Here is a 13086-nt window from a genome sequence, read left to right as displayed (position 1 = left end):
AGGTTTCCCTGGTAGCTTAGTGGCAAAGAATCCATCTGCTAACGCAGGAGACATAGGCTTGATCCCTGACACGGGAAAATCCCACATGCTGTTGAGCAGCTAAGCCCATGCGCCACCGCTATTGAGCCTGTGCTCTAGAGCCCAGGAGCTGCAACTGCTGAGCACACATGCCGTAGCTCCTGAAGCCCACATGCCCTAGAGCCCGTGCCGTGCCATGCAACTGGAGAAGCCACAGCAGCGAGAAGCCTGCGCCCTGCAGCTAGAGAGCAGCCCCTGCGCCCTGCAGCTAGAGAACAGCCCCTACGCCCTGCAGCTAGAGAAAAGCTTATGCAGCACCAAAGACCCAGCACAGCCAAAAATATATAATTTTTTTTAAATGACAACATTCTTAGAAGAAAACCTATAAACAAGCTATAATCCCTCAGAATAGGAAAAAATTCTTAACCAAGACAGGAAACCCAAAAGCCATTGAAAAAGACATAGTAATTATATAAAATTTAAGATCTCTAAAATTAAAGCTATCATAAACAATTGAAAAATATAAATATGAGGATAAAATGCAATGCAGATGACGAACATCTCTACAAAGCTCTTTTATACATGAGTAGGGCTTCCCCTGTGGCTCATTTCCCCACTGCCAATGCAGGAGTCACAGGTTTGCTCCGTGGGTCAGGAAGATACGCTGGAGAAGGGAATGGCCACCCATTCCAATTTTCTTGCCTGGGAAATCCCATGGACAGGGGAACCTGGGGGGCTACGTTCCATGGGGTTGCAAGAGTTGGAGACAACTTAGCAACTAAACCAACCAACCAAAAAAAGATAAACAGCCCAACAATAATATGAGCTAAAGACAAGATTAACCAATTCAGAAGCATGTCCAATCCAATGTCAACCTATAAATCAACGTTCAAACATACTTGCAGTAAGGAAGGCAAATTAAATTTTGTCATCAAATGGCAAAAAAGCAAAAGGTGATGAACTTTCAGGGTATTGTTGGCAGAGACTAAGAAGAGATGGTGCTCTTCACCATTGCTTGTGAAAGCATCAAAAATAACAATCTTAGTAAGCAATCTGACAAAATTGATAACTAAAATCTTTTTAAAACTTTAAAATTGTATAATACATGAAATTTAAAAACTGTAAGTGAAAAAAGTACACATTGAAAATGAAAAAATAACCAATGAAAATATGCCAATAACTACGACATCTTTCAGAGAGGGCAATGGCACCCCATTCCAGTACTCTTGCCTGGAGGATCCCATGGACGGAGGAGCCTAGTGGGCTCTAGTCCATGGGGTTGCGAAGGGTCGGACACGACTGAGCGACTTCACTTTCACTTTTCACTTTCATGCACTGGAGAAGGAAATGGCAACCCACTCTCCAGTGTTCTTGCCTGGAGAATCCCAGGGATGGGGGAGCCTGGTAGGCTGCTGTCTATGGGGTCACACAGAGTCGGACACAACTGAAGCTATTTAGCAGTAGCAGCATGACATCTTTATTTCACTCTCACATTTCAATGAATTCCGCTGTAAGTCTAGATTCAAATTTCCTGTTTCAAAAATACTTTGCAAATATTATTCTAGTGTTGTTGTTTAAAATGTCAAGTGAACTGAGCACTGAAGAACTGATGGTTTCAAATTCTGGTGGTGGTGAAGACTCTTGAGAGTCCCTTGGACTGCAAGGAGATTAAACTAATCAATCCTAAAGGAAACCAACCCTGAATATTTACTAGAAGGCCTGATGCTGAAGCTCCAATATTTTGGCCACCTGATGTGAACAGCCAACTCATTGGAAAAGACCCTGATGCTGGGAAAGACTGAGGGCAGGAGGAACAGGGAACGACGGAAGATGAGATTGTCGGATGGCATCACTGACTCAGTGGACATGAGTCTGAGCAAACTCTGGGAGATAGTGAAGGACAGGGAAGCCTGGCATACTGCAGTCCATGGGATTGAAAAGAACTGGAACACAACTTAGTGACTAAACAAGTGCTGCCATTAAAATGTCAGATGTGAGTCTAATTTCCTTCCTCTATAGATGGTCTGCTGCTTTCTCTCTGGAATTGATTCCTTGTTCCTAAATTTCACTGTACCATGTCATGTTGATATTTTCCCTTTTCTCTCTCATGTTGGTACACAATAAGCCCATTTAACCTTTAATCGTGGCAAAATTTCAATTAGCAATTCTTCAAATGTTTAACTTGATTTTTTTTTCATTTAGAAGCCCTACTAATCAGATGTTGGCGATTATTCTATTTTTCATGTCCTTTCATTTTTTTTCATTTTTACAATTCTTTGTTCCCTTCTCAATCCCTCTGGGAATGTTTCAAAATCCACTCCATCTCATCAATTCACACATTGATTCTATTCATGCAACCCATGAGTTAAGTTTTCTCCATTATATCTTATTGGTTCTTTTTTATAACTTCTTGCCCCTGTTTAATGTTTCCAGTGCCCTCCCATATGCCCTTGAGAACTCTATTTATTAGGGTTGTTGTGAGCTCTTGTTTCTCTAGCTCATTACTTCTGCTCGCTCTGGAAGTAGTTGCTCAGTTTGTGATCTCTCCTTTACATCAGTGTTGCTCAAAGGTCTCGTTTTTTCTGTTCCTTTTGGAGCATTAGCTATAGTTTTTATATTAAGTTCTGAGTTCCATCCATATCCCAGTTGCTTTCGAGCCTTTGAGTCCAAAATTAGACTCAAAGGAGGAAAACCACAATTGCTTTAAGTTCCCTATCCTGACTCTCCTTGGGCATAAATGAGACATAATGGCCTCAAGAATTAGCCTGGTCTTAGTTTTTTCATTTTCAGTAGTGCTAGACTAGGTCATAAGTGAGTAAGTGAAGTCGCTCAGTCGTGTCCGACTCTTTGCGACCCCGTAGACTGTAGCCTACCAGGCTCCTCCATCCATGGGATTCTCCAGGCAAAAATACTGGAGTGGGTTGCCATTTCCTTCTCCAGGGGGTCCTCCTGACCCAGGGATCGAACCCAGGTCTCCCGCATTGGAGGCAGACGCTTTAACCTCTGAGCCACCAGGGAAGCCTTAGACTAGGTCATAGACCTATCAAACATTTTCCATTTGTTTATGGAAAAGAGTTACAGTGTTCCAGGTATAGGAGAGATAGCAAGGACTCAGAACGGCAAATCACTATGGAAAATGCCATTATTTCCAAAATTTCTTGAAAGCTTAATCCTCTGTGATTATTACTGTAAATCTTATTTTCCTCCCTCTCCTTCATGGACTTGCATAATTTTTTAATTTCAAATTTTTTTAATTTCATTTTGAGGATTTCTTAACTGAACTGACACTGAAGATAACTGAAGAGCTCTCTTGGGTTTTATAAAAACCAGTTTGACTATAGCTGATCTAAAAATATAACAGAAATTGGCATGTTCTGTGGAATTATTTCTGTCTTGCCTCCCTATTCTTAATATATCAATATTTGTACCTTACCAGACATCTATACAGATGTCTAGCCTTTTCTTTTGATCTGACATTTACTTATTCAACAACTGTTTGTTGAACACTTGCATATTATTGTTCTAGTTGTCAGGTGCTCAAAAAGAAAGACACAGTCCCTGCCTTCACAGAGCATTAGAGTCTAACAAAGAATCCAGATTGAACGCGGGTTCTGTTATAGCAGGGATTTCTTCCTATGTTGTTTTCCAGTATATCCCAGGCACCCAGGTCAGTGTAAATATCGACTGCATGTTAAATGAGTAAACTATTGACACTTATGACAAGTGGGTTGAGTGTTACGGTGGGAAACTACAAGTGTCATGGAGTATATAAACAAGAGTCCTTACCTGCGCTCTGAGGGGATCATACAGAATTAGTTCACCAACTGTTGGAGCCCTCCCTTTAGGGTGGTTTATGCAGGCTTAGCTAAACAAGCAGCATCCAGTTCCTATTCAGGCTGCCCGGCCACCTTGGATTTTTCAGTATTAATTTCAGTTAGATGAATTGCCTGATAATATCGTGTATTTACAGAAACAGAAGAATCAGTTTAACAATGCCTATTTGCGTTTCTTGCTTCTTGCCTGCCCATGCCTACACCCCATTTTCTTTTCTAACTTGCAGATGAAGGAGCTTCCATGCATCCTTGTGATGATACGTACTGTGGACCTTTCCCAGAATCTGAGCCGGAAGTGAAAGCTGTAGCTAACTTCCTCCGCAAACACAGGAAGCACATCACGGCTTACCTATCTTTTCACGCATATGCTCAGATGTTGCTGTATCCATATTCTTACAAGTATGCAACAATCCCAAATTTTAGCTGTGTGGTAAGTACTTGAAGCTGGATATGTGTGTCGGGCTTCATGCTTTTCTAATGCTAAGTTGGTCCTATGTAATGATGCAACAAGCATTTTGTGTGTGTATATATATGTATATAGTTATATACTATACACACATAAAGTTATACATATATAGTATATATAGTTATATATATTATATATAATATATAGTATAGTATATAGTATATATATAATAGTTACTGGGTATGATTAAGAAAGATAAATGACATATATATAATGTCATTTATCTTTCTTAATCATATACAGTAACACATTTTACAGATGAGGAAACTGAAACCTAAACATACTAAATAATTAAAATAAGAACACACCACTACTCACTGTCATACCCAGGATTCACTCCAAATCTAGCTCCAATGTTGTTGCTTTTAACCACTGTGCTACACTGCTTCTCAAATGCTATCATTTCCAAACTATTTACTTTCTTACCACATGTTATTTGGAAAATGTCAGGATAGATTTCATTTGTTTTACAGCTTCAGCCACATATGCAGGAGTATAATTAACTTTATTGAGTAAATAATTGTTCATAAATTATGGTCTGACTCTCATTAATTAAAAGCAAGTTTCAATTTATAAGCGCTATTTGCTTAATGCTACTAAGTCTCTGGGCATGTATCTGACAAGTTGGAGCTTAGAGTGAACAGCTTTTCAAGCATGAGATTACTTGAAAGTGAAAGAGCAGAGTTCCTTCCTCTCCTCATCTCAGAAACCCAACAAGCTATCCACTACAGGAATTAATTCCTCATAAAGTGAGTCTGGCTCAGAGTCTATAGCATCTAGAGCCCTATGAAGTTCAAAGCCAGGCCAAGCTAATAGATAGTGTTCCAAGTAAGGAACAAGGAGGGAGAAGGGATTGGGAGGGGGCGTAAGCAGGCTTTGGGTTGCTGTTGATGTCCTGTTCTTTGTCTGGATGCTGGTTACTGGATGAGTGTGTGCAACTTGGGATCCTTCATCGAGATGTAAACTTAATTTGTATACACTTCTGTAGGTACGTTACACTTAAAAGTTTTTTTCATAAAAGCATCCCCTTTCTTCCTATACCTCAATCTCCAAATCCTGCATCTGTTGCTTGGGGTTGCAGGAATTCCTGATCTAGATGTCCAGGACCTAGGAGGAATGAGGAACATGAGGTGGTCAGAAGGTGGAATGGGGAAGGCTTGTTTCCTATCCAAAACAGGAACTCTGTTCTTAGCATTTTGTGCAAGAATTCTGAGCAAATTCTCTCTCTTGAGAAATACTGTAAAGGTGGGAGTGATGCTAGATGGTGCTATTCTTCAGCTCCTCAGTGGATCAAAGATGCTTTTCATTTTCGGTGTTAGTGACCTGGCAGCCTAGAACCTTGTGCTGTAGTATTTCTATAGGCAATTGTTCATCCCTTTCTAAACTGGGTACAGTGTCTGTATCCTCACAACTGATTATATAGAATATGCAATGTATCAGAACTCTCACATGAAGATGGTCTTCATATTTTGAATTTCTTTTCCCATCAGCAGTTAAATTACTTTCTTTTTGTCTTGGATTAGAGGATATGGTATGAAAATTGGATCAGTGGTTCACAGCCAGTGATGAACTTTCCTCCCAAGGGACACCAGATGTTACTGGACACTGGACAATGTTAGGGACATTTTTTTGATTGCCACCACAGGGGTGGAAGATGTTACTGGCATCTAGTGGGTAGAGGCCAAGGATGCTATGAAATATCCTACATTACACAGGACAGCCTTCCACAGCAAAGAGCAATTCAGTCCAAACTGTCAGCAGTAACCCTATTAAGAAATCCTGTTCGTGGGTTGCAGATAAGCTAAATCGCTAAAACCAAGATTACAGTTCTCAGAAACTAGATAGTCTGTGAATGTTAACCAGAAACTGTTAAGTTTTGTTCAACTTGTTCAAAAGCATTCCATCAATATGTAGGACTCTGTGGTTCTGCTAATGGATTTAGGTCATGAAGTTGCTTTTTTTTTTAACTTTTAAAAACTGATTATTATTATTTTTGGCCATGCTATGCCACAGCACATGGCACGTGAGATCTTAGTTCCTTAACCAGGGGTAGAACTTGTACCCTCTGCACAGGGAGCATGGAGTCTTAACCACCAGATTGCCAGAGAAGTCCCCAAACTTGCTTTAAATATAAAAATATTTAAAGAACAAATACACTCCTTACTTAGCTGAGATCCAATAAAGGAGGCCTGGGTCCTTCTGAACAACTGGGGGGAAAAAGCAATGGAGAAAGGAAGAATCATTTAAACTCATCTAAATAGATGCCACCCTGGAAAATAATTCTTAGAAAATTTGATGAAGTTTCTACTCTTTGTGGAAGAAATATGCCTAAACTTCTTATCAACATACACAGAAGTCCGGTGATCACAAAAGGCTAAAACTATGTTTTGTGAAAACAGACAGAGTGGTTTTTTTTTTTTCTCTCTCAATAGATCATTCCCCCTCTTGGGTTTAGTCATCGGAAATAATAAGGAACAAAGGTCTCCTCATATCAGAATGCAGTAATCTAAATGTAGAAATATCTGCCCTTGCCGTGGACTATTGCTGAGGCCATTGGAGAAGATGTTAAAAGTCTTTGCACATTCTCCATAAAGATACCTCATTATGGTGTTTACATTCCTATTCTGTTGGCTCCCACGAGGAGAATGTCGTCATCAGGGAGATCAATAATAAATGTTTGTCAGGTCCTACTGCCTTGTCCCTAAATAGCCACCCCGTGTAGCATTTGCTGCAAATGCTGCTCTCTACATCCCAGAGGTTAAGAGAACAGCATGCTGAAGCCGAGTCCAACATACAACACTGCGTTGCCCAGAGTGCTTTGATGTGCTCCATTAAATTATTCACAGGCAAGTGGAAATGGGAGAGTCATATACCAGTTTCAGCAGACTTCTTTTCCCCTCACTGGTCACTCAATATGTCTCTAACTCCTTGTTGAAACTAGTCCTTTCACACCATTTGAAAATGTTTTCACAGGGTAGTCTTTATCATTTGAGTTCATCTTAGGATATTCATCTTTAGGTATTTTGATGGCATTTATTTTTCCTGCTTTTTGGCATAGGTAGGAAGTTCCACCTTAGAATTTCTACATCTTAGCCACACCTGGCTGAGCTCTGCCAGAGCAGTGTGTAACCTTAGAAGTCAGGAAGCGTTCTGAAAGTGTTTCCATTCCCACGAAGGATAAACACACAGAACAAGAGGAGTCACTCCTACTGAATTAAAGGGTTTAAGAACTGATTCAAATGGGTTTTAACTACCTTGAACCTAGCCACTGAAGTATGTACTTAAGGATCGATAAGATTATCTTGATGCTTTTGCAGATTTATGCTTATTCAACGTACTTGCAAGAAATAGTGATTAAGGGGACTTCCCTCATGGTCCAGTGGCAAAGACTCCATGCTTTCCCTGCAGGGGGTGCAGGTTCCATCCCTGGTCAGGGAACTAAGATCTCTCATGCTGTGTGGCTAAAAAAAAATTTTTAATTAAAATAATCTATTTTTTAAAATTTCTCTTAAAAATAGTGATTAAGCATCTGTTATATACAGCCATGTTGCTAAATGGTGTATATGTAGCTATGAGTAAGACTGACATGAGCTCTGCCCTGTAAAGCATTTTGTAATTTATAGAAATGATGTCTCTGAACTAGTTCAAAATGAAGAGGGCAGAACACTAAATCAGTCTCAGAAGATGTCTTTATTTCAACCCAGCCATTCTGTGCAGTGTAACCCCAGTCTAACCACTGAACTTTGATGAGCCTTCCTTTCCTTGTCTATGTATGGAAATATTACTGATCACTGGCTCACTATAGAAATTAATTAAGGGAAATAGTGTGCTCTAAAACATACTGCAGATACAATACGCAACAAAGAATAACAATATTACCATTAAATATAGCTACTCATCAGTGTGCCCAGCATTCTCTAAATTGAGTACTGATAATGCTCAGACAACATGTCGGTGTTTCTAAAGGTTTCAATGCAGTGATATATGTGATATAATTTCTCCATTTAAATTAACAGGAATCTGCAGCTTATAAGGCTGTGAATGCACTTCGGTCGGTTCATGGGGTACAGTACCGATACGGGCCTGCCTCCAGCACGTTGTGTAAGTTTCCTTTGGATGCTGTGTTGGAATCATCTCTTGAACCAATATCCTGTGTAATGACTTCCCTTTAAAATGAAATTTATGACTACCAAATTAGCCAAGGAAGATAGAAGTTTATGTCTGACTAGTTTTACTCTGCTTGACAGAAATGACTGTCCCAATCCAAATAAATCCTACACAGAGAATATGCTAAGCATGTAATAAAGACTGCAGAGTTGAACTGAGATCTTATGACAGTACAAAGTACCCAAATGGGCTCCTTAAGCAGTTGTAACTCCTGTGAAATGGTAATGGGCCTTGAGAAGAAAATGAAGTAATGTTTCAGCTCTGAAAGAGCTTCCTTTTTATCCCTTTCCTTCACCATTCTTGTTATGACATTCTGTTTCTTACATAACACCGTCAACTGAATTTCTTCTTGAGCAGTAATTAAAATATCTCCTATTTCATGTGAATAAAGAGTAACAAGTTCTTTCCAGTGTATGGACATAACTTAGACATATATAGAACCAGGAGGTGTGGATTCTAGTCTTAATTCTGCCACTAGTTAGATGGAATCCTGACAAAGACGATAATTCTGGGCTTCAGTTTGCACAACTGATGCATGAGGAATGGGACTAGGTCATTTCCCATAGTCTTTCAAACTCTGCAATTCATTAACAGACTTCTCTGGTTACCCAGTGGTTAAAAATCTGCCCACTGATGCAAGGGACACAGGTTTAATCCCTGGTCCAGGAAGATCCCAAATGCCTTGGGGCAACTAGGCCAAGCGTCACAACCACTGAAGCCTGAACACCTAGTGCCTGGGAGCCACAATAAGAGATGCCACCACAATGAGAAGTCCACACACCACAAAAGACCCCACTCTCCACAACTGGAGAAAGCCCATGCACAACGACAAAGACCCAGTGCAGCCAAAAATAAATTTAAAAATAAATTCATTGACTATATGATTTAGAAAATCTAGTGAGAAAGCATATACTCCTGAATATCTAGTGTCGTTCTAGAAGCTCACCATGATCATATAGTGGATCATATAATGTAGATTATATGTTTGTGTATAGACATTGACATTCAATTATACTTTTCAATGAGCTAGCAAATTTCTCAATTTCTTTAATTTATCCATTATAACTAGTTTATCCATTTCTAACCAATCACTTCTTCAGCCTTCAGAAGAAATGCTTGGCTTGTTAATTAACATTGTTTATAAGTTTATCCTGGTAATGGTGATACCTTAATTACCAGAATTTTTTTAAGTTAATGATCATTTGTCTAATGCTGACCTTTCTATAACTGTCTTTTAAAAGAGCCACTTTGAAAGGGGAAATATAGTATTTTTAAAAATCACATTACCAGTTAATGCCAATACAATATATATTAAAAATCTAAAAACATTAATTTTTAAAAAGACTTACTCACAGTTCACCTTTCAGCTTGGTATTAAGGCAGAGTCATAGTGTTATATTTACTGAGAGCAACCTGTTACCATAGAAATGAGGCTGTCATATCGCCATGATGTAAGGGTTGGCAAATATTGTCTCTGACTTCGGCTACTATGGCTACTATTTGCAGTTCCAGTGACTGACTCTAACCCAGAGGGACAAGGAAGCCACAGCCTACCTTCTGGCCCCAACTGAAGCAAAGGGGTCCTGGGAAACAGCAGAGTCATTTGTCATTGTCATGTAATTCTGTCTAACTTGTCCTAGCAAAAATGGCATCAAAATGTGGTAGCATTTGAAAGGGAAAATTTTTTAATAATGGTGTTATATTAGGCTGGATCATATAAACTTCAGAAATAAGTATATAAAGATTCTTCTATGAAAATTTATTCATTTATGAGTTAATTATTAAAAGCATGTTATGCTAAAAACTGCATACTAGGCACTTTTGGGGTTAAAGGTACTAAACAGTAACACCAAATGCATCCTGATTGCTTTAATTTTCACAACAACTCTATGCAGTAGGTACTATGATCTCTTTTTCAAAAGGAAGACAGAGGCACAGAGAGCCCCAGAAGGTGCTGTGATTGGATACAGTCCAAGCCCACAGTGTGGGCTTTCAGTTCTGTGCTGGAAAGCTGGAGTGTGGAAGGTCACAGAAGCCAGAAGGAGAGAGTTTCCAGAATGGATTATCACCTAGGTTAAATGCTGCTGAGAGGCTAAAAGTGTGATCTGAGCAAGGAAAAAACAAAAAAGGAGATTAGACCCACTGTCATAGGTGACCTTCAAGAACAAAGGCTTCATAGTCTGGTAGAGGCAAGAGCCAGATTGAAAGTGGTTGAGGATGTAGAAGCAACATATATAGATTATCTTTTGAGAGCTAAAGCAAAAGAAAGAAGAAAAAGAAGATAATATATAATAGGGATCTTGAGAAGGAAGTGCTCCAGGGAAATAGGGCTGGGACATTTTGGTCAGTGAGGATGCAAGAGAAAGGGTGGTCTATTAGCAAAACAAGGTCCTGGAGAAGGGACCCTCTAGCTACCAGAGAAGGCAACAAAAAATAGTATCAGACAATGTCACGTATAAAAGACTAGCAGCATTTCTTCCTGAGCTAGGAGAAAGGTGAAGAGGGGGACGGAAGCAGAGGAGGTGCTGGGTTAACTACCCATGATGAGAGTGGAAACAGTGATAAAGTAAGGGGCAGGACCAGAAGAGGATGATGAAGGCTATGTAAGTGAAGGTCTAGAAAAAGGCACCTATAATACCATTGGTAATGGAGAAAGACTTCAGAATGAATGAATTTACAACAGATTTTCTCCATCTACCTGTTGAGATCGAAAATGGAGAAACTGGACTTCAGAACTGAGAATTAGTAAATCAAAAGCAGAAAAGGGCTAGAAAAGAAGGGTCTAGTGAGAAATTTAGTGGTATAATTCATAGTCAGAGAGTTCCATGAAATTCTAAGAAGCCTGTGGGCAGTCTTAGAAACTGTAATAATTAAAGACAAAGAACAAGTTCATCAGGAGTGAAAAACATAGGGGATATAGAAGAAATGAGTTTTCTGAGATCAGAATTTCAATATTCTAGACCTTGGAAGAAAAGAAAAAAGCCCACAATATGGGTATGTTTCTTGGTGAATGAAGTGAGGGTGGAGAGAAATGATATTGAAGTTGAGGCTGAGAAATTGAGGTCATTATACTGGAAAAGCATCACTACATAGACTAGATCCTCCAAGAGCAAAGTTTTCATAAATGTCAGAGGCAAGAACCAGACTGAAAGTGGCTAAGATGATTTATGATGATAGCAGGTATGATTTATAAGTTCCATGAGCTCAGTGTTAAGGAACTCTGGTTAAATTGCTCCTGTTGAAAGGGTATTTAATTGGAAAGATTTAGTATAGCTTAGTAAGCAAGTACTATGTATACATTTTGAAAATTACATACTCTAGTGAAGTTGACCTTTTTTGTTTTTTTTTTTGTTTTTTTTAACTTTTAGATGTGAGTTCTGGTAGCTCAATGGATTGGGCCTACAAAAATGGAATACCCTACACATTTGCTTTTGAACTACGTGACACTGGGCATTTTGGCTTTTTACTCCCAGAGACACTCATCAAACCCACCTGTACAGAGACCATGCTGGCTGTGAAGAATATCACAATGCACCTACTAAAGAAGTGCCCCTGAGACACCCCAAGGGGCAGGTCAATCACCAGAAAGAGCTGATTCTGTGCAAGATTCATTTGGAAGTGGGTGTACATTGTTACAGAGAAGGGCAACTGCTGAGAAGGAACCTATTGTGGACTTTAAAATCCTTCTCATGCAATCCCACTCTCCGTGGCAATAAAAAAAAAATGGTTAAAAAAATACATATATAGCCTACTTTGTTGTAAGAGAAGACATCCATTTCTATCCATTTAGAGTCTTATTTGTTTAAGTGGGAGGGGATATTTTCTAATTTTTTTGTCTCAAGAAATGTACATATTGGGGATTCTACTTCAATAAATCTCATGTTCTCAGTTAAAATCTAGGCTACTAATCATGTTTTATCACTTGGTTATCATGTAAAATGAAAATTTTTAGAATGGATATCATAAATATACAGCCTAATAAGACCTCAGATTATTCATATCACCCACTGGCATTAGCGTACCAAACACCTATAAAGATGTAGCAAGGAAGGGCAGTTATGTTCAGACTTCAAGAATGCCACTTAAAAAAAAATAGAGTCAACATTAACTGAGGAGCCAGTTAAGAGCTTTATACTTATTAGCAATCTCATCAATTCCTCAAATACTATTGGGCTTCCCTGGTGGCTCAGAACCTGCAATCCCAGCTCCCACAATGCAGAAGACCTGGGTTTGATCCCTGGGTCAGGAAGATCCCCTGGAGAAGGGAATGGCTACCCATTCTAGTATTCTTGCCTGGAGAATTTCATGGAAGAGGAGCCCAGTGGGCTACAGTCCATGGGGTCGCAAAGAGACAGACAGGCTGAGTGACTTTTCACTTTCAGATACTACTGTCATCCCCATTTTTCAAATGAGGAAATTGTGGTTTAAAAGGATGATATCAAGCAGGGGGTGGGGTGGGGTGGATTGGGTAATTGGGATTGGCATACATACCCTACTATGTATAAAATAGGTAACTAATAGCATTGATGACTGTATTGCACAGGGAACTCTACTCAGTGCTCTGTGTTGACCTAAATAGGAAGGAAATCCAAAAAAGAGGAG

At 39.3% G+C, this 13086-nt stretch overlaps 1 protein-coding gene across 1 annotated transcript in view; it reads left to right on the top strand.

Moving 5' to 3' along the window:
- CPA6 (carboxypeptidase A6) overlaps positions 1 to 12379 on the top strand; it is a 312714-nt gene extending 300335 nt beyond the window's left edge. Inside the window, exons 9-11 of the mRNA XM_069600201.1 lie at positions 4079 to 4281; positions 8334 to 8418; positions 11853 to 12379. Of these exons, the coding sequence (XP_069456302.1) occupies positions 4079 to 4281; positions 8334 to 8418; positions 11853 to 12040 (476 nt within the window). The 3' untranslated portion in view covers positions 12041 to 12379. The remainder of the gene's footprint in view (positions 1 to 4078; positions 4282 to 8333; positions 8419 to 11852) is intronic.
- The last annotated feature ends 707 nt before the right edge of the window (positions 12380 to 13086 follow it).

The sequence above is a fragment of the Ovis canadensis genome, chromosome 9 (assembly GCF_042477335.2).
Source record: "Ovis canadensis isolate MfBH-ARS-UI-01 breed Bighorn chromosome 9, ARS-UI_OviCan_v2, whole genome shotgun sequence".
Taxonomy (NCBI): Eukaryota; Metazoa; Chordata; class Mammalia; order Artiodactyla; family Bovidae; genus Ovis; species Ovis canadensis.
Note: the sequence above shows the minus strand (reverse complement) of the source record. Positions and strands in the feature narration are given on the sequence as shown.